General features: G+C 43.8%; 1 protein-coding gene across 3 annotated transcripts in view; it reads right to left on the minus strand.

Annotated features, from left to right (window-relative positions):
- LOC141131925 (mitogen-activated protein kinase 12-like) overlaps positions 1-22,547 on the minus strand; it is a 176,993-nt gene that overhangs the window by 27,681 nt on the left and 126,765 nt on the right. For 2 of the 3 annotated variants that reach the window (XM_073619752.1, XM_073619754.1), the window contains exon 8: positions 3,905-3,931. The exons of the other annotated variant lie outside the window; for it this stretch is intronic. In XM_073619752.1, the coding sequence (XP_073475853.1) occupies positions 3,905-3,931 (27 nt within the window). The remainder of the gene's footprint in view (positions 1-3,904; positions 3,932-22,547) is intronic. 3 annotated transcript variants of the gene reach the window in all.

Raw genomic sequence — 22,547 nt, forward strand, 5'->3', positions numbered from 1 at the left:
GGGCCAAGATTCACCCCCTGATGGAACTTAAAGCCAAATGCTGGTCCAGACTTGACTGGGGAAAGGACTCGATGCATCCCGCAAAAGGACTTCCTAGGATATCTCCTAGCCGGTCACCTTGCAAAGTAGATCTTCAAGGTGCGATGGTAGAATTTGCGAGAAGTTGACTCCCTTGCCTTCAGGAGGGTAGAAATTACCAAATCTGACAGACCTCTGTCCCTCAGGACCTTGACTTCAACTGTTATGACGTTAAAGCCAGAGACTGAGAAACAGGTAGGAGAGCCCTTTTTACTGGATCCAGACACTGAAGATCTAGGAAGTCTGTCTGCCCACTCCTTGGATGTAGATGACAGATGACTTCTGGTTTTACCTTGATAATTGAAATAGACCACCGCAGTGGCATTGTCAGACACGATTCTGGTCAGGGGACGTCGCAGCCAATAAGTCCAGTGTTGAAGAGATATTTCCCTGTATTTTAGGATGTTGATGGGAACACAGGCCACCTCCAAAGTCCCCTGCACCAAGAGGGCATCTAGGACAGGCTAGCATCTGTCATAAAACCGCTTTCTTTGGTAGAAAAGGTCTCCTGACTCCAGCGTCAAAGTCAGTTTGTTCCACACAGCCAGAATGTCGGAGTGCAACAGTCTGGAGTGAAAATGGGTGTACTGTACTGTCTTGAAGTTGGCTACCATTAGGCCCAAGGCTCCAATGCAGGCATGAAATAAGGGCTGGCTATGGCATCAAAAGGTCTGAGCACATGAGTGGAGGGACAGGAGCATTCCTGATGTCCAAAGAGGCCAGATCTGGTAAAAGGGAGGTAAATTATCAACTTAGCTGATTCAATGCAGAACTTTTGGACTTGCAGGAACAAGTGCAGTTTTCTGATGCAGAATGGGCTGAATGCTAACATTTACTTCAGGAACAGGGTTGTTTAAAAGCTCGGAATTGTTTCTTTCCAGAACAGGGGTATCAACCTTCTTTGAAAGAACTGGAGATTCATCCATCTTAGTGGGTGAAATAGCACATTCGAAAGCATGAAGCAGGGGAAGGCGGTCTTGTAGATCTAGGTCTTCCTCTGGGCTTTATTTAATTTTACACCCTGCAAGGTAAAGGCATAGTGTGCTAATATGCATCGCATACTAGCACATTATGTTAAACTTACCTTAAAATGAAACCCTCCTGCGCTGAGATCTCAGAGCTGCAGCGGGCTCCCATCTTCCACCGTCTTGCTTCTGGGTTTGCAGACTCCGGCTCTGTGACTGGCCAGAGCCGCGAGGACACCACTCTCGCACATGTACGCGAGAGCCGCCGATTACAGCTCAGGCTGGCTGTTCCTTCACAGCGCATGCGCCAGTGATGTCACTGGCTGCATGTAATGCAAATATCTCCTAAACGGTGCCTGTTTAGGAGATATTTACACTACCTATAGTTAAGCATTATTATAGACTTACCTATAAGTAAAAGTAATGTGTAGAACTTTACTTCCTCTTTAAAGAGAGCATCCAACCTGTCCACTGGGTCCTTGAAAAAAAGAATGATCTTGCACAGAAATTGTTAATATAATAATATTCCTTGCAGGGTTGCAGGGAGGCTGTGCCCATTCTGCAAAGGTTAATAGCTTGTTTTGTCCAGGGGAGAGGAGAAACAAATTGCCTACCTGATCCTCTGCTTCCCTGGCAGATGACACTCCCCCACAATCCGGTGGTGAACTGTCCCTCAGCGTCCTCACGTCCAGAGCAAGGCTATGGACCATGCTCAGGCCTTGATGACGTCAGGACCCTAGATCGTTAGAGCGTGGGGGTACAGGCGAAGAATTGGGTAAATATATTTCCTTTGATTGTCCCCTTAGATCAAAATCAGCAATTAACCCCAGTGCAGGCACAGATCCACTCCAAGGAATAATTTTTTACTGAGTTGGCCTTAAAGCAAGAGATGGCTGCGTCCATGACACAGACACAGGGTGTTCTTCACCCTAGAAAGAAACAAAACAAAAAAAAAAAAAAAAAAAGTCAGCAGCTACAGTATTTGTATTTTAATAACAGGACATTTGTACCTGTCTAGGTACAGTATCTAGCGCGGTCCTCACCTGAACCAGCTTTTCACTGGTGTTCGGCCCCGGCATGTTAACTTTGGGAAGCCAGCTGTGAAGCCACAAGCAGTCACAGCTGGCTTCCCACAGCGTATGTGAAAGCTGTGCAACGCTTTGTGAATGATCCTGCAGCCTTCTGGGGCCCGTGATGTGTCCCAGAAGGATGTGGGGGAGGGTGGTGGGGCGAAATTCCGCTGTGATTGCTGTGACGATCCAATCAGAAGTGGGAGTGGGTACCTGCCAAGGGAGGCGGACAAGTGTAACATCTTTTGGGTGAAGTTTCGCTTTAAGGAGCCCCTCCACAATTGGATACTGACGGTCAAAGCATTAGGAGAGGCAAAAGTTTCTCACGGAGAGGCTGCAGGTATTCTGCAGGTATAGGCATTTTGAGGGAACTCAGGCAGGAGACAAAAGCATTTTGATGTAGGCTGCTCCAAGTTAAGGCATGTGCGTACCACAAAAAAACCCCAAAAAAACGGCAACATGCTTAAGCATTTGAGTGCCCAAATCAACATTACAGGATGACCCTGCTTCTTTTTTTTTTTTCCTTTATGTCATTTTTACTTAAAGTGATTGTAAAGGCAGAAGGTTTTTTATCTTAATGCAGTCTATGCATTAAGATAAAAAGCCTTGTGTGCAGAAATCCCTGAATACTTACCTGAGCCCCATCCAGATCCAGCGATGTTGTAGGAGTCTCTCGGCTGTCCGGGACTCCCCTCATTGGCTGAGACAGCAGCGCAGCGCCATTGGCTCCCGCTGCTGTCAAAGTCAGTCAGTCAATGAGGAAAAAAAATGGGACGGGGCGGGCCACGACTCCGTGTCTGAATGGACACAGGAAGCTGTGGCTTAGGTGCTCCCATAGCAAGCTTGCTGTGGGGGTACTGAACAGGAGGGAGGGGCCAGGTGCACCGAAGAGGGACCCAAATAGGAGGAGGATCTGGGCTGCTCTGTGCAAAACCACTGTACAGAGTAGGTAAGTATAACTTTTTTTTCAAAAGGAACATATCATAATGAACACTGCCATAGTTGTAAAGACTTGTGGCCATGAAAACAAATGCAATGTAAGGGCTCATGCACACTGCAGCTCAAAAAAAAAGCTGCTTCTTGGGCTTTTTCGCATGTTTTTGGGCTCAAAAGCTCCTCTCAAAAACGTGAGTTTGGTGGTGTTTTTTTTTTACCAGAATTTTATTGAAAATTTTCAATAACGAAAGAAAGGTATTAGATGATACAGAAACAAAGTGTAACCATAAAGTAATAATACATCTTGTACAAAAAAATTTTTCTGCCTGTAAGAGCATGTGCCTGAAAAATCTATAGTGTGCATTGGACACATTTTCTAACATGAAGGGGAGTTTCCAGGCAGAAAAAAATGAGAGCTCAAAAGCAAGTAGGAGCAGCTTCTTTGAGCTGCACTGTGCACGAGCCCTAAAAGCGTACAAAAGGTACAAAACAAAAACAAAAACAAAAACAAAAAAAAACCAAGATAACATGAAGGCTGACCCTTTAATAAGCTAGAGGCAGCCCTAAAGCGAACAGACTGACCGAGCCATGTAGGAGTCCTGACAGGTAGGCCCAAGCATTGGGGGGTGGGGGGGGGGGTGGCTGGTCCCTGAGCCTCCATCAAACTCCCTCCAACAAGTCGCCACACCAAGGGCTATTGAGCATATATAGGGAGAAGGCCTCACTTACTTGGCAGAACATAACATTAGGTCAGTATGTCAGTCTGTTGCAATAGAAATAGCACATTAAACCACAAAACAGTAACCAGGTAACATAATACATGACTAGGAGAACACTCGAGGACTATATTGTTACCGTAATCGCCCACATCAGTTGGTATGTCTGAAAAGAAATGAAAAATATGAACTTTTACAGGCTGCTAAAGAAACAATAATAAATGAACCTGACTCAGGTACGGGCTGCTTAGTTTAAGTAGAAACCTTCAACGAGGGCTCTGCTAGCTCCAACAAAGCAACGTTCAGGCTAGATGGGATCTGAGCGGGAGTCAAGGATGCATTCCCACCAAGCCGCCCAAATACTGGAGAAGTGCTCAAGCCTGTCCATACTTATTACCACTCACTCCTCAGCTTCCATGATCCCATTCACTTTCCTAATCCACTCCTCTCTGTTAGGCACATGTGCTAATTTCCAATAGATACTTAGCCGCATTCAGGAGATGTGGTAAGGCACTTCTTTTATTATGGCCAAGCAGAAGGGGTTGGAAAATGGAGTAAGACATTAACCAGGGACAGTGGTATAACAACCCCAAGAGCATCTTTTATCTGATCTTTAATATCAGACCAAAAAGGGCGAATCATGGGAGATGTAGGAGCATTTCCCTCTGGCCACAACCCCACCAACAAAGATCCAGGACTGAAGGGTATATGCGGGAGAAGGCTACGGGTACACGGTACCAGTACATTAGCAGCTTGTAGTTGGTCTCCTGAGTCTTGGAGTCTACGAGCTGGAATGCGTTAGTTTATACAGATGAACAAGTTGTTCAGCTGAAAACGCTGTCTCAAGGTCACGTTCCCACTCTCGAATAAAGGCTTGTTTTGTTAAAGTTGGAACGCAGGAGTTTGTAGAGTTTGAGACCAAGTGGGAAATGGGCTCCTTTTCTATAAACAACCACTCAAACACAGGCTAAGGGTGGACAGTGTTCTAATAGAATATCCATAGGCAGCAAAAAAAATGTGACATTGCTTATGGCGTCACCAATCCGTGGGGAAACCTCCACATCTCTCTCTAAGGGTCTACAGAATTAACTTACTGTCTAAAAACTTACCACAGCTGGGGTTGCCATCCGCAGCCCAAGGCCCAAAAAAGGCCATGCATTCTCCAGGGAGGAACCATAAGAAGCCTCCTACTGGTGCCAACTGGGATACAGAGGGAGATAAGAGAATAACTGATTAATGCGGTCCCAGACCCGCAAAATGTGAATCGTCATTGGAGAGGTCGTGGTGGACAACCCTCTGTACTAACGAGGCAACCAAAGGGCGTATGATAGATTGCGCCCCACCAGGCTTTTCCCCAGGGAGACCCACAGTTTAGAATGCATGTGGAACCTCCAATCTAAAATGTGTCGCAGAACAACGGCCCTGTAATAGCGCCATACGTTAGGGAGTCGCAAATTCTATACCCCCTTTGGAACGCTGAAGCATGGTCATCGCTATACGTGGCTTCTTACCGTTCCATACAAAAACTGACGAGCAAACTTTGGGGTGGAGCAAAATAGCTTTTTAGGGAGAGGAACAGGTAGCATTTGTATGAGGAACAGCCCCCCCAGGGAGGACGTTCATTTTAATATTATTGACCAAACCCAGCCACGTAAAGGCCAGCCTTGTACAATTTCTGTAATGCCGCGTACACACGAGCGGACTTTTCGACCGGACTGGTCCGACGGACAATTCGACCGTGTGTGGGCTTCATCGGACCTGCAGCTAACTTTTTCGGTCGAAAATCTGATGGACTTTAGATTTGGAACATGTTTCAAATCTTTCCGACGGACTCGAGTCCGGCCGAAAAGTCAGCTCGTCTGTAAGCTAGTACGACGGGCAAAAATGACGCTAGGGCAGCTATTGGCTACCAACTTCCTTATTTTAGTCCGGTCGTACGTCATCACGTACGAATCCGTTGGACTTTGGTGTGATCGTGTGTAGGCAAGTCTGTTCGTTAGAAAGTCAGTCGAAAGTCCGTCGGAAAGACAGTCGGTCCTTTGCTGCCGAAAAGTCCGCCCGTGTGTACACGGCATAAGTCTTTACACACCACACTATTGGCAGAATACAATGTCTCAAAGTGATCAGTACACTGAACCCCAGATATTTAACTGCTTTCAGACCACCCACCGTACCCATATACTGCTGCAGGGTGGCCCAGCTGCGTATCTGTACGTTGTTTCCGTCTCTGGTTCTCGGGGTCGCGCGTGCACTGCCAGAGACCCGCTCCCACTGTGATTGGACACAGCAAGAGCCAATCAGCAGGTTCGGCGGCCACCGATTGTTTGCTGGATGGACAGAACAGCGGTCCGCCTATGTAAACAAGGCAGACCGTCGTTCTGTCAGACAGGAAGAGAGAGATTTTGTGTTCCTGCTAATCAGGAACACAAGATCTCTCTCTTCCTCGAGTCACTCCATCCCTCACACAGTTAGAAACATTCCCTAAGAGCACACTTAATCCTTTGATTGCCCCTGAAATTAACCCCTTCCGTGCCAGTGTACCGTGATAGTGCATTTATTTTAGTACTGATCATGTATTAGTTCACTGGCCAACAAAATGTGTCACTTAGTGTCCAGTTTGTCCGCTGCAATGTCGCAGTCCCACTAAAAATCAATGATCGCCGCCATTACTAGTAAAAATAAAAATGCCATAAAAATATCCCATAGTTTGTAGACAATAACCTTTGCGCAAATCAACACACGCTAATTGGGATTTATTTTTATCAAAAATATGTAGCAGAATACATATTGGCCTAAATTGATGAAGAAAGGTTTTATAGCAGAAAGTAAAAAATATTGTTTATATCGCAAAAAAATAAAAGCCGCAGAGGTGATCAAATACCACCAAAAGAAAGCTCTATTTGTGGAAAAAAAAAAAAAAAAAAAGACATAAATTGTGTTTGGGTACGACCGCGCAATAGTCAGTTAAATAACGCAGTGCCGTATCGCAAAAAATGACCTGCTCATTAAGGGGGTAAAACCTTCTGGGGCTGAAGTGGTTAAGGGAAGATTTGGCCCACGTAATGGGGAAGGCCTCTCGCAAGGTCTCAGACAGGCTGATAGGTAAAACTTAAAAGAGAGATTCCACCATCAACAGAACCAGGTGCCCCCTTGGGAGTGGGACATTAAAGGCGACAAACACCAAATCGTTAAAAAGTAACCAGGGTACATTGGAGACCAACTAAGTATCTGTATATGTATCATACCAATTCATATTGATATTTATGCATTTGTCTTTGTACAGACATGATTTTAGTGTTACGTTTCAATTTCTTTTGTAATAAAAGTTGTACTTTTTCTTTTCAATATTCGTATTCAGAAAATTTTGAACAAGAACAAAATCAGCATTTGCCGTTGTAACAGAAAGTGATTGCTCATTATAAAACAGAAGATGATTCATTTAAAGCACTGAAGAGTATATTTTGATATTAAATTTGATGTATCATCATCCACATATTAGGCTTGTGTGAGAAAATCAAACATAAAAAAATAGACCATAAAGAAACACTGCATAACTTATGAAATATATAAAAAAGCATCAAACGATGTGCTTACATAATATTCCGTTCCGTCCCCACTCATCCCACTAGAGATATACAAAGCTTGGGAAGGAAATGCATAAATAATACAGTCTTAATTCCGGAATACCTATTCTCACTCTCGGTACTGCACAGATGTATTGTAATGTATACCAGGGAAAACATTGAGGGGTGAATCCCCTTCCCCCTCTACTATATCTGCTTGCTGCAACCTACAAATTTAACTCCTGTGCAGTCCCAGAGACCGTAACTGGTCCGAGGGCCCATTAAGAGGCCAATTCAGTTCGAATGAAGAGAGAAAGGGAAAAGAGATGACAGAAATAAGAAATAGAGGGTAGTGAAAAGGGGTGCACTCTAGCCCGAAGAAGAGCACTCCAGAGCCAATCCCATCTCATAATGCATCTGAAAGGCATTTAATCCAAGGGTCCCATATTTTTCTCGAACAAAGCAATTTTAACGTTCAAAATTGCCGATAAGCATTCATTTACCATTATCCATGACAGTTTCGATTTCAGCAGGTGGAAAGGGACTGTAGGGGACTTCCAAGATTTAGCTATGAATATTCTTGCTGCTACAAAATATGTAGGCTATGAGGCTCCTCATATGTTTTGATGTCCCCTCCACTGAGCGCCCCAATAGTGCCCGCAGAGGTGATTTAACCTCCCTGGCGGTATGATTATTTCAGATTTTTGCGTCTCAAAGTGGTACAATTATTTTGCATAGAAATTTGGCGTTTTATATTGTAGGCCTGTAATTCTTAGCAATAACACACTTAAATCTGTCCACCAAGAGTCTAGTAGATATCCCGGGTATGATGAAGTTTGAAACACAAAATCATAAATTATAATATAATAAATAAATATAAATAATTAAAAAAATAATAATATAAATAATAATAAAATAAATTTGCCCACAAATCACTATCGCTCAATTCTGCAAGTGTTCTAATTTACTATCTCTGTTTTCTAGCTGTTCTAAAGCCACTTTTGACGTAAAGGGACACTTTTTGGTTGCTATGGACAATCTCAAGTTTCCAGGCAGAAAGAACAGTATATAATATAAAACTGCATGCAGGGCATTGGACAAAAGGGATGTGAAATAATTTTATACAGTACTGTAATCTGTAAGATTACAGTACTGTATGTGTTATGATTTTTACAGTTTTTTTTAATTTGCCGCCAGGCTTCCGCCCCCATGCGCCGCGACGCTTGCAGAGAACGGAGCCTGGCACAGAGAGGCTTCGGGAGGAGGACACAGACACCGCGGGGGGACATCGCAGGACAAGGTAAGTATACCGCTCCAGGATCCTGCAATGCAATCCCGAGTGTGGCTCAGGGTTACCGCTAATGGTGCTGAAATTTAACCCCGAGTCACACTTGGGAATACCGTCAGGGAGGCTAATGAGGTTCACTTGGGTCAGCGAGTATAGGAAGTTGTATGTGCGTAGCCAGAACCTCCGCACTTTCGGGCATGTCCACCATATATGGAACATGGTGCCATCCATACCACATCCTCTGAAACACTGCAGGGAGGCCCCCTGGACATAGGATCCTCACTGGCACTATGTACCACCGCAGCAAGACTTTATAATTTGCCTCCATTAATGAGGTATTAATATAGGATCTGAATGCACACTGTACTATTTTACTCCACTCTTCAACTTCCAAACTGGTTTCTAAATCTTGCTCCCATTTGTGCATATAGAATACGTTTATAGGAGTTTGAGGACAAAATACTGTACATTTTTGATATGTGGCCAGTGTGTTTGTTGAAAAGTCCTGCAGAAATGTTCCACTGAGGTCAATGTGGTCAATTCAGAGGTGCGATTCAATGTCGCCAAGAAGTGAGTTATCTGAGTATAGCGATAAAGTTCTGAGTTGGGGAGATGGTACTTCTCCTGAAGGGCCTCTATGGTCACAGAAATCTGCTATTCGCATCAAACCCCTGTTAGTCCACTATGTAAAATTATAAGGATGAAGACCCGGAGTGAATGCGGGATTGTCAAACAGTGGAGCCAATGGGGTGTGTAGGGATTTAAATCCATGCGCAGCCTGTTCCATAGGTGTAAGGAAAATGATAAGGACGGGAATAATATTACCGGTCTATCTTTCCCCTTCATCCACATTAAGTGACTAAACTCTTGTTAGGGTATAGAGAAGACTACATCGACATCCAGAGTGGCCTGGACTGTTGTGAATGGAATCAAGTCAATTGGGCCAGCTGTGCAGCACGATAGTACTTAATTGATTCAGGTACTCCTAGACCTCCCCTTAGTTTTGGTGTGTACAATCTTCGCCTATTCACCCTGGGTCTTTTATCTCATCATATAAATTTCAACAATTTGAAACTTCCTCAGATGAGACACTACTATTGATATCAGAAGGGCTCTAAATAAGTATAAAAACTTTAGGTAAAAATCGACCGAACCATGAAGGGGGATTATTTGACCATCTTTTGAGATCCTCCACTAATTTTGTAAACATGGGAAGGTAATTTTGTCTATAAAGTGTGTGTGTGGGGGGGGGTCAAAAAGATACCTAAATACGGAAGGGCCTCAGTTTCCCATTTAAAGGGAAATGATCTTCGTAAAGCTTGGACTACGTGTGTTTGTAAGGATACGTTCAGTGCTTAAGATACGTTCAGTGCTTAAGATTTAGAATGGTTCACTCGCAAGCCTGTGATGGAAGTAAATTATCGTAACCATATTTAGATTGGGTAATGAGGGGACCGGGGAAGAAAGTAGCAATATGTCATCTGTGAACAATGCACATTTGTGCTTGCGATCCCGCAGTGAACCCCCTTTGGATGACCAGCGGTTCTAGCGCCATTATAAACAATATGGGAGACTGGGGCAACCCTGTCGTGTCCCTCTACAGATGTCTATGTTTTGTGACTTATAGCCCTTGACCACGTGCCGTGGGAGCGCTATAGAATATTTTAAGCGACTGCAAAAATTTCGAGCCAAACCCGTAGCGTTATAAAGTGAAGAAGAGATAATCCCAAGACAGGGAATTAAAGGCTTTGTGGAGATCTAGGGATAATAACAGCGCCCCCTCTTCCCCCTACCATCCCAGCCTGAGTTCAGAGCAGATATGATATCAATAATCAGTCTGGTCTGATCCGGGGCTTGCCTATTGGGAACGAATCCTAAGTTGCTAAAATCTTTGTCATTATTTTGAGGTCGACATTTATTAATGATATCGGGCAATAAGTCTCCATGGTCCTCATTTGGTTTGGGGATAACATGGTTAAAAACATCATTTTTGTGCAGTGGCAAAGGGGAACCCTTTCTCAATTCATTATAAAAGGAGCACAGATGGGGGGGGGGGGGGGTGGGGGTTGGGGGTGGTGGTGGTCAGAATCTCGACATATTTGCAATAGTAGTGACCAGAGAATCTGGGCCCGGCACCTTTGACGGATTCAAACTTTTGATGGCTGCTACTACTTCTCCTATAGTAAATTCTGCTTCCATTAACTCCACATGATCTCGAGCCAGTGTAGGAAGTGGGATATCATGGAAAAATTTGTACTTTTTAACATTTTGGTGTTCATGTCTCCTTTAAAGTCCCGCTCCCAAGCGGGATATTTCTTTGTTCATAGGTAAAACTTAGCATAATTGATCTTAAAATTTGATAACCTCCAAAAAAGCTGAAGTTCCCGCATTAGATTAGGCAAGGAGACAACGGGGTCCATGAGAAAAAAAGAGGAAGTCATCAGCATAAGCTGAGAGCTTATGCTCAGTTGTCCCTATTGTTATGACCTTAATGTCTGGAATCGCCCAGACCGTCAGGAGAAATGGCTCCAAAATCAAAGCAAAGAGGAGGGGTGAGAGGGCACCTGTCTTGTGCCGTTCCATATGGGGAATCTAGGAGAGAAGAGACTATTAACCTTAACCTGCGCTGGTCCACTGTAACGGGTAAATGTGCGGGCCCAAGCCCAATGACTCCAAAACTGCCCTGAGGTATGACCAATTGACGTGGTCAAATACCTTTTCGGCGTCTGTGGATAGAATGAGGTAGTGTGTAGAGTCCTGTTGGGAGCAAGCCCAGTAGATAAGCTAACCCTGCTTTTTTTAAACAGACATGGTCCAAGTACAATACCAAAATGCTCAGCTTGGGAGTTAACTATCTGGAAAGCTGCAGGAGAGTGTCTCAGTGACCATGTAAGCAGCTAAAGCTTGACAGAAAAATCTCATCAAAAAAGGAGAGGTAAGCTTCTCTCAGTACACAGAATACATCCATCATCCAAGGACACTAGCAAATAACAGGCTTACTGGAAGTGGAAGGGGTGCAGCTCTTTTTGCTAGTGTCCAATCACCTGAAGGTAGCTGCATATAACCCATGGTTAAGACTAAAGATCCTGTTCCTTGTACTGTACAATTACATAAAAAAGGGGGTAATCTTTTGATAATAAAAAGGTGCAACTGCACCTATGATACTAGCAAAAAACTATAGCAGGTTAGGAGTAGGAAGGGTTATACCTGGCTGGCCACTGGGAAGGATAACCCAACTGTTTTAGATTAACTAAATCCTATGTCTCATGAGGAATGATAAAGAAACCTTATTGACTAGAAGGAAAAAAAAAAAAAAAAAAAAAAAAGTATAAAATAAAAGGTCAACTTCTAATGGACGCCACTGAAAAACACCCTGTTCTTTGGGTATGGGTGGAGCCTGGAGCCCCACTTTAGGGGTTCTCACGAACAGAGAAAAGTTGGACACTCAACTTATTAAGCCTTATCAGCCTTAGTTGAGGTCTTTTCAGCAACTTCATGCATAAATATTGTATGTTGCAAGTGTGAAAATTGTACAGAATAAAAACAAAAATACAAAGAGACATTTTTTAATTTTAAATAGTTATACACCCTTGAAAGGAAAACTGTACAAAGCATATCCTCAAAGTGCAATTGCCTCAATCCATAGCACCTAGTGTGAATCCTGGCTGCTCTATTCTACATCTGCAATCTGTATCTTCCTCTTCTGACAGTTTCCCCAACACCAGGCAGTCCATGGGGACAGCTCGCCCTATCCCCCTCTTTCTAGCACACAGCCTTCGCAGTTACCTATGATTAAGGATGGGTGTCTGAGCCTGAATGCAAGCAGCAGTGTCCAGGCTCGAACATCTGTCCCTAATCACAGGTAACCACTCTGCGTGTGGCTACATGCAAACAGTGGTGGACATGGTCAGCCTGTCATTAGTTTAAATAGCCTAAGCTGCCACTGATATTTCCATGCCCTGGTCATTCAAGCCGCAAGAATCCACTGTTCCTTTCCACTGGAATCCTGGTGCTGCATTTAAACAGATGGGTGAAGAAGGCCTAAAGGTATCTTTCCAGCCAAAAAGTAATTTAACCATCGCTGAAGAACAGTCCACTTGTTAACACATTGTATGTTATAACTGGACACGGTCCTTCATTTGCGTGCGTATATACATACAGTATATTACTCATACTGGTTTAAGCTACAACCATGATTAAAGTGCCAATTAACCCTTACATAAGCCCACTGAAGCGATAAGCCTCAGGCGATACACAGTCACGATGCAAATCAAAAAAACATATTTGTTTGAGACTTTTAAGGTTCACATTTTTTTACCAGTCATGTGTCACCAGCAACTTTACAGGTGTTGCAGTATTTTCATCAGCGCAACCACATTGATTGCGGTATGTTCTACGTTCAGAGAAAACAACAAGGGGCATCAGATTTTCTTTGTTTTATTCCTGCCAACAGATAAAAGACTATTTTGCTACATTTCAATAAAAGAAAAAAAACAACACTTGTTGTGGGAGTGAAATAGAAGTGTTTGTAGGCGTGTTCTTCAAAAATTGAGTTATTGTAAGCATATGTATAATAGAGATAATAATGCAGCTGCGGCAGGAGTTGTGCCGAGGGCATAGAACAAGGTTACAGTAGCAATAGACATACTGTGTATGTCACGGCGGGAAGTGAGGAACCATACACCGATGCATATGTAGGAATTCACATTACATACCTGAATAATGCTTTTAAGTAGTGGCCCACCTGTTTATGTTGTCAAGATTGTATAATAGGTCACAGAAAATTTCATCTATATTACACTCAGCACAACCCCAGTTCTATATAGTTACTGTAGCTTTCCTATTCATGTAACTTTACTGCCTTATATAATGCTCTGAGCATTTGTTCACCTTATTTATTAAACGAAATTTCCATCAGTGCATTAGGTTACCATTATACTGCTATACCTTCATATTGTCTTTATTCAGCACACATGCTGGGCGTTATGTTAGTCATCACTCTATTCTGCAACTATTATTTCTTTAAAACAAATTTCACAAGCAAAACTGCAAAGAGGAACATTAATTACTACTATTACATTTAGTTTCCAGTTTACCACACAGAGAACTGTGTCAAAAGAAGTGAAGTGCATTGTTTTAGTCAAACAAACCATTGGTAGCAGCTTATTAAAAATTCAGTTCAAATGTTTTGATTTCTTTTCTTTAACACGTCTGAAGTTTTAAGTGTTGTGAAAAACTTTGAGAACTCTTTCATCCATCAAAATCTTTTCTAATTTCCATTTAAAGATCAAGGAGGTTGATTTACAACTATAGACCCTTCATTTCTTTGTAAGTGGGCAAACTTACAAAATCTGCAGGGGGTCAAAAATTATTTACCCCACTGTATGGATGTAATGCTTATAAAGTGTAATAAAAGCCAGCAGAGAAAATTTTACAAAAGTTTTATTTGGAAGTTTAGGAAAATATACAAAAAGTATAGTTATAAAAGATATAGAACATTAATATACAATAATATTTATATATGGGGTATGATATCAGGTCAAAGGCATATAAACATTAGCCATACAGTTATGCAGGTACATGTGTAATATCACACTAAAATCGGTTAGGTTGAGTTCCAGTAAGACCATTTTTTGTGGCTATGTATTGTATCATTGAGGGTATGGTATATCCATTCTGAGAGTTTAAGTGATTCCATTCTGGTAGTTACTTGTTGCCAAGGTAGATTGTTTGTTTTCCAGTTGTATGCAATCATCCAAAGGATAGAACTGCATAGTGAGTGGAAAAGTCTCATACATGGTGTGGGAATATTTGGTATTTTTGCATATAACAGACATACTTGGGGGGTAGGTGTAATTTTTTGTTTGGAAGAGCTTTCAATAAGGTCAATGGCTTTGAGCCAAATTTGTTTGAGATGATTACATTCCCAGAATGTGTGTAAAAGGGTGCCAGGCTCTAAGCATCCCCTAAAACAATTTGGGGAAATGGAGGGGTCGTAAGTATGGAGTTTAGAGGGGGTTAGGTACCATCTGGAAAATATTTTAATTGGGGTCTCTCTGAAAGAGATGGCTTTATTGCTTTTACGGAGATTTTCAGACATGGAGGTCCACTCCTCGACACTGAGTGAGATCGCCATGACCGATTCCCATTTGAGCATCTGTGATGTTTTATCTGGGACCTCAAAATTATTGAGGTAATGGTATATTCTTGAAATGAGACCTCTATCATTGGACAAAGAGATGCAGATTTGTTCAAATGTGGTGTTGGTGTGAATTGTTGTGAGTGCAAAAAATTTAGCATAAAAGGATTTGATAAGGTGGTAGTTATGGAGTTCAGAAGAGGGAAGGCCATGGGTAGATTGCAAAGTGGAAAATGGGGTAAACTCCCATTTTAATTGTAGGGATCTAAGGGTGGTTAAATTCTTAGTGATCCAAATAGAGAAGAAGAGCCTATTATTATATGCATTAATGAATCTAGGGTCTCCCAAAAAGGAGGCTAAAGGGGGAATATTAGAGGAGAGTTTGAAAGTGTCTTTGTATTTGTTCCATAACTGGTAAAATTGAGCAACAATGATGTTATATTTAAAAAGTCTACTGTAAGAAGTGATGTTGGACCATAGTATTCCTTGTATGTGTATTGGGAATATAGTAATGGATTCAAATTTTTTCCATGGGGTTTCTTGGGAGGGGGTGAACCATTGAGTGAGCTGTGTTAATCTGGCTGCTAGGTAATAGAGCCAGATGTTGGGGAGGCCGAAGCCTCCTAAGAATTGAGATCTGTGCATAAGAGAGTAGCTGCACCTGGGTTTTTTTACCCGCCCATATAAATTTGTTTATAATTCTTTGAATGGATGTCAATTTAGATTTTGGAACATTGATAGGTAGGGCTCGAAAATAATATAGGAGCTTAGGGAGGATTGTCATTTTGACCGCACAAATTCTGCCTAGAAAAGATATGTGGAAAGAAGACCAGGAAGTGAGGAGGGAGGTGATCTGAGAGAATATTGGGATATAGTTAGATTTATATAAAAGCTTATGTATGGGGGTGATGTTAACACCAAGATACCTAAAGGATTTGGGATACCATATGAATGGAAAATTATTTGATAATAAGTTTTGAGTGTTTTGGTTATAGTTAATTGGTAAGGCTGAACATTTATTGGTGTTGATTTTAAGGCCTGAGATGGAATGGAAGGAGTTAAGTTCTTTAAGGAGAGAGGGAATTGATGTATGGGGTTCTGTGAGGAATATAAGAGCGCTGTCTGCATATAGACTAATTATGAATTAGCCATTTCCTTTAATATATCCCTTTATATCTATATTGTTTGATTTTTTGGGCTAATGGTTCGATTGCAAGGGCAAATAATAGTGGTAATAAGGGACAGCCTTGTCTGGTTCCTCTGCTAAGGGGAAAGAAGTCTGAATTATGACTGGGAATTTTGATTCTAGTGTGGGGGGCATGATATAGTGCGTTGAATCCCTGCAGAAATGTATCCGATATCCCATATTTAGGCAGTAAGTAGTTAAGGTAAGACCAACTAACGCTATCAAATGCCTTATGGATATCTAAGCTAAGAAGGCATAGTTGTCGAGAGTGTAGATTAGCGTCTTGTACTATATTAGTTACAAGTCTAATATTGTCAACAATCTGACGATTAGGGATGAAGCCAGTTTGGTCAATATGGATTAAATTTGTGATAACTGTTGCCAGTCTGTCAGAAAGAAGTCTTCCAAAAATTTTTAGATCATTATTAAGAACCGATATGGGGCGGTAATTTTGGGGAAGAGAGTGATCTTTGAGAGGTTTAGGGATAAGTGAGAGGTTGGCAAGGAGCATCTCGTCTGGGAAGTGACAGCCATTAAGAATGTGGTTGAAGAGGGTCTTTAGGTGAGGGGATAAAAGAGGAGCAAATTTTTTATAGTAAGAAGATGAAAAGCCATCAGGGCCAGGGGCAGTGGAGGTCTTAAGTGTTTTAATTATTTTAGTAATCTCCGATTCCGTACAGGGGGCGTTAAGATGTTCTATTTGTTGTGGATTAAGGTAGGGTAGTTGAATGTCATCTAGCCAAGATTTAGAGGTATTATCAAGGGGTGGTTGTAGGCTGGAAAGTAAGTCTTTGTAAAGAGGAGGAGAATATATTTAGTACATCATGAAGATGAGTGATCAGGTTTCCAGAATGATCTCCAAGTTTATAAGTGTGTGGGGGTTTGTGTTCGTGGTTGAGTTTTTTGGCGAACATAGTTGATGGAGAGTTACTATGTAATAGGAATTTGGCTTTTGAGAATCTAAGGGATTTTTCTGTGAACTGGCAAGCACCAGCGGCCTAGTACATCCTGGTCGTACATCCAGCACTGCAGTAACATTTGGTGACGCGGCGAGTCCCATAAGTGCAGTTCAAACTGGTGCGGTGGCTAGCACAAGTAGTGTCCTGCAACCTCCAAGAAGACAAACATAGGCCCGTCGAGCCCATAGTGCCCTTCCTGCTGCATTTGCCAATCCTAATTGGGAGCCCACCACTTCTGCAGTGTCCGTACTTCCCCTATTCACTGGCCAACCTGGAATTCAGGTGGAAAGAGTTGATTTTACGTCACTATTTTTATTCGCTGTTTTTCACGAAAGATCTCCATAGATCTATTGTGGACCAAAGCAATTTGTATGCTGGTCAATTCATCGCTGCTAATCCTCATTTGACCCTTGCCAGAGAATGGAAACCTATTACGGTTTCTGAATTTAAGACCTTCCTGGGCCTATCTATGGGCATAGTTAGAAAAAAGTGTGTTGCGGTCATATTGGTCCACTGATCCAATTCACCATATGCCCGTGTTCTCTTTATCCATGGCCAGGAAACGATACGAGCAGATCTTACGGTTCATGCATTTTAATGGCAATGAACACTGTCGTCCTCTGGGTGACCCTGAATTTGATCGGCTCTACAACCTAAATATGGGAGGAGTGGACCTCAGCGACCAGTTGTTGGTGCCCATACCTAATTGCCCGTAAGGCCAGACGCTGGTAAAAAAAAGTCTGTATACCTATTTCAATTGGCTTTGCTGAACGCTTATGTGCTATACAGGATGAACTGGATCCTTCCTTAAAATTTCAGGAAGAGTTCATCACAGCCCTTCTGTTTCCAGACAGTGCTGTGGCCCAACTTCCCAGTGCAAATGCAGTGAGTCGGCTGCATGAAGTCCTCCATGGTACCTCAGGCCAAAGAACACACCAAAAAAGATGTTGTGTCTGTAGGAAACGCGGATACAGGTGTGACACCCGCTTTTATTGTCCGTCCTGTCCTAACCAACCTGGTCTCTGCATCGTTGAACGTTTCCAACGCTACCACACACTAGTGGAGTATTAGCGTAGGGTACAGCACTGCACAGTCATAGGACACACTTTGACAGGGTCTCCAAAGATGCCATTGCATTTTTAGAGACCCGAACCTGGAACCTTTACAGTAACAAATAAGCTTAAAAAAAATTATAACATAAAAAAGCCAAAAATAGTTGTCGTTTTAGTGTTCTTCTCTCTATTGTTCTGCTCGGTTTCACTGTATTTTAAAACTACAATGTTTTAATGTTACATATTTTATCATGTTTACTTTGCAGGTATGTAATTCTTTTATACTTTACTGTTTACTGTGTTTTATTGTTAATCATTATTTTCTTTGTAGGCACGCCATTCAGCTGCAGCACTGATTTATTTATCTTGACAGCAACAGCATTTTCTCTCACCATACGTAAATCAGAGACTCCAGCGCTGTAGGTGGTGATTTAAAAAAAAAAAAAAAAAAAAGCATATATGCCGACCCATGCGTCGGCATATATTTTTTAGGCACAGACTGCAATAAAAAAATAAGTTGGGGGGTGTGACCGGAAGCCGACCTTAATGGACGCTTAGCCAGCTAGCTCTCCCTCAGCCCACAGCTCCATGGAAAAATTTGGGGTCTTCCTCCACCCATCCATGGGCAGATCCTGGACCACCCGCTCCGCTACAGCTCTGGGGTCATCACAACCCCCGCCGGGGTCCTCCACGAGCTTCCGGGACTACTTTACAATGCCCGACATGACCCAAGGCAGAGCAGACAAGATGGCGCCGGATGCCGTCTCCTCCCGATCTGGGGCCTCCCTGCAGCCTCCATCTCAAGCCCAGCAGCCACATCTGGACTTGCCAGCATCCCAACTACTGGCTCCAGGACCCAACGAACCTCCACAGGCGATGAGCATCTCCCATCGGGCACTCTCCTGCCCAGCCTCGACACGCGGGGTGCGGGCCGCAGCCCACGACTAGCCCTCCAAGTCATACACACAGTGCACAGACGCCTTCCCATGGCTATTGCGGGTGGCATCGGACCCCTGCATCCACGAGAGAAGCCCCAACTCTCTCGACCCATCTGAGGATTCAGAGGACTTTCTGGCCCTTCCCGATGCCTGAAGGAGGTAGTAGGCTTCACCTACCCAGCATGCCTGTGCCTGCATTCCCCAAGTCCCAGAGACAATCCCATTCCAGAGCCTCAGGCTCCCCCAGGAAAAACGCTGGGACCCCTCTCTTATGCCCAGATTGCGAGGTCCCATGCATCTTTTCAGACAGGGGGCCCATCGGGACTAGCTCCATTGCCCTCCCACACTCCAACGTGGTCTGAACCCTGGGACCCTCCACCACAACCCACCCGTTGGGCTCACGGTACCCTTGCAGAGGATCCCCATCCACGGCCCTCTCCCCTTCACCTGCAGCCTTGGAACACCTTCACCCAGTCCCCCCTCTGTGGCAATCCTATATACAAGCTATCCCAACTAAGGAGGATTTAAACACAGCTCATAGAGGATGTGAACCCTACATGCCGCACTGAAATCCAGGCCTTACACATAGGCCTCAAACACCTAGCAGACAGGGTGGAGATGGCCGAAAAGGAGATTCAGGAGACCAAATTGGCAGTTCACCGCACCCAAATTCAGGGTGCAGACCACCGCCTCCTGCTAAGAGACATGCCACGCCATATTGAGGATCTGGACAATAGGGGGCGGAGGAACAACATCCGCGTGCAAGGCCTGCCTGAATCAGATTAGGCTGAAGATCTACAGTTCACCCCGCAGGCCTTGTTTAACAACCTTTTGGGTGAATCCGCTGACAAACACATTGAGATGGACAGAGCCCACCGAGCCCTCCGACCTAAGGGTCCCGGTTCTAAACCACACAACGTCATCTGCAGGGTTCACTCCTACCTGCTGAAGGAAGACATCATGCGCAAAGCTTGCTCTATCTGCAAACTGGTCTTCGACAACAATCCGGTGCTGTTATACACAGACCTTTCCTGGATAACGCTTCAAATACGTAGACTCTTACAAACCCATCTCCATATCTTACAGGATAAGGACATTAGCTACAGATGGGGATTTCCCTTCAGCTTGACAGCGAGACACCAAGGAAAATCTGTTATATTGCGCTACCCGGAAGGCTTGAACGTCTTTTGCGATGCACTTGATATTCCTGTCCCTCAGCTACCCAATTGGGACTTTGTGGCCACCCCTCCACCACCTCCTGTGGTTTGGCAGAAGGTCCTCCCCACCAAGCGCTCTCGAGGACCAGACTCCCCTCCCAAAGTCACTAAGCATAGAAACGGCTGATCCCACTTTGCTATAGCATTACTCCAATTGATACCCCACTGTTAATCCCAGAATGCCCCTGCTTCATCCTAGTTTAGAATTATGGGCTGGTCTCAGCTGAGATGTGAGGAAGGTCAACTTTCTGCTTACCAACCACCCTTGGTTTACCATCCAGAGTCCCCCCATACCCTTCTGTTAGTTATTTTTTGTTAATCTTCTTTATTGCAACAATATTTTTTTTTTTGCATACCTCTGTCTACCTGCCCTGACATATTTCTGTTATTTGGTCAAGAGGACATATAGGAACTGCATTAGTCTTTTGTCCCCTAGATCTTGCAGGGCTTTTTGATGAGGTTTGTCGTATACAATGTGTATTTTATTGTTCTAATCTTTTTTCTTTCCTAGCTTTCTCTCCTCTTTTTCTCAAAACGCTGGCTCTTCACGTAGTCCTCATTGGCTGCCCGGTTCTCCACCCGTGGATGTCACGCTCCTGGCTCCTGCATATGGCATATCACAGACGGAATCAGATAAGCTTCTCGTAGCTTCTCCTACCTCCCACAATGGCTAAAATCCTGTCACTAAACGTCCATGGCCTAAATTCCAATAGAAAGAGACACCTGGCACTTAGTGAATTTAAGCAGTCGAGGTAGATGTCATCATGATCCAGGAAACCCAATTTGATAGAGAAGGCTCCTTCACATTCGTTTCCAGACATTACCCTCAGGTCTTCCAGGCCTTTAGCCTGCGTAAACGTGCAGGTGTCGCTATACTCTTCAAAAGAGGCTCCCTGTTCACCTGCTCTGCCTCCTACCTTGACCCGCAGGGACATTTTGTTATAATACGCGGCCTATGGCAGACACAGACAGTTACCTTCTATGCCCTCTATGCCCCAAATGTCCGTCAGCTCCAATTTTTAACTAAGGTGTTTGCCTGTCTTTCGGTCGCCACACAAATTACTCGCAATTGGGGGGAATTTTAACCTGTCCGACTCCACAACTTTCGACCACCATGTGGTGAATCCTCAGGCTCCACAGACCCGAGCCCTCAGGGACTCCAAACTCTTTCATTGGCTCACTAGAAGACATGCTCTTTTTGATGCCTGGCGAGTTCTCCACCCTGGCGATCGACAGTACAAGTTTTTTTCCACGCCCCTCACCGTAACCATTTGCGTATAGATTACTTCTTTGTTAATAACACGCTCTGTATTATCCACTTCACACAAATACCCCCAATCTCCTGGTCCGATCATGCTCCCGTCTTAACGCTGGACCTGGGCACCCCTTCCCGTAGGCTGTGCAATTGGCGGCTGAATAACTTTCTCCTTCAGCACCTCCCCTCCAGAGTGGAACTGGAATCTAACCTGAAACATTACTTTGCCAAGAATGACACCCTGGATGTCTCCCTTTCCACACTCTGGGCAGCCCATAAGGTGGTCAGCCGGGGCCGATGTCTTGGCCTTTCTTCAGCCATGAAGAAGGATGCTAGGGCAACCAAACTACAAAACTGAACAGGATCTCAGGTTCCTTGAAGCCCAGCTGCAATCCTCTTCGTCCCTATCTCTCCTTAAACAGATTACACGCTTATGAATGACCCTTAAAGACCTTGCGATGGGTCAGGTGGAGAAAGCATTAGTCCGACTAAAACAACTATTCACGTCTGGCTAGAAAGCTAGCTGACCGCGCCCATACATCCACCTCGTATCAAATTAAGAACAGGTTGGGCTGCTCACTAACCCATCCCCAGGATATAGGCAACTCCTTTGCAGAATACTACACTGACTTGTATAGTAACACTGGGATCCCTCATAATCCCCCCCACCAGACCTAGTTGACAGTATGTCCTGCTACCTAGAGCAGGCTGGAATTCCCCAACTCCAACCCTCGGACCTCCTTGCGCTCGATGTTCCCATTACCAAAGATGAACTCACGATGACTATAAAAGCCTTACCCTCTCACAAATCACCTGGCACGGATGGCCTACCATACGAGTACTAAAAATCCTTCCTCCCCCTACTGCTCCCACATATGAGTAAACTATTTAACGCCCTTCTTCAGCAAACCCCTATCCCAAGTGATATGAAGAGATCCTTCCTTACCCTGATCCCAAAACCAGACAAGGACCCTTCCCTATGTGCCAGCTACAGGTCCATAGTTCTATTGAACTCTGATCTAAAAATATTCACTAAACGCCTCTCGATCCGTTTGAAAACAGTCCTACCCTCCCTGGTCCATAAAGACCAGGTGGGCTTTCCGCCAAGCAGGAGATAACACGAGAAAGGTTATAGACTTAATTGATGTAGCCAACAGAGAAAGTCCCCGATTTTGAATCTGGACG

Source organism: Aquarana catesbeiana, linkage group LG03 (assembly GCF_042186555.1).
Source record: "Aquarana catesbeiana isolate 2022-GZ linkage group LG03, ASM4218655v1, whole genome shotgun sequence".
Lineage (NCBI taxonomy): Eukaryota > Metazoa > Chordata > Amphibia > Anura > Ranidae > Aquarana > Aquarana catesbeiana.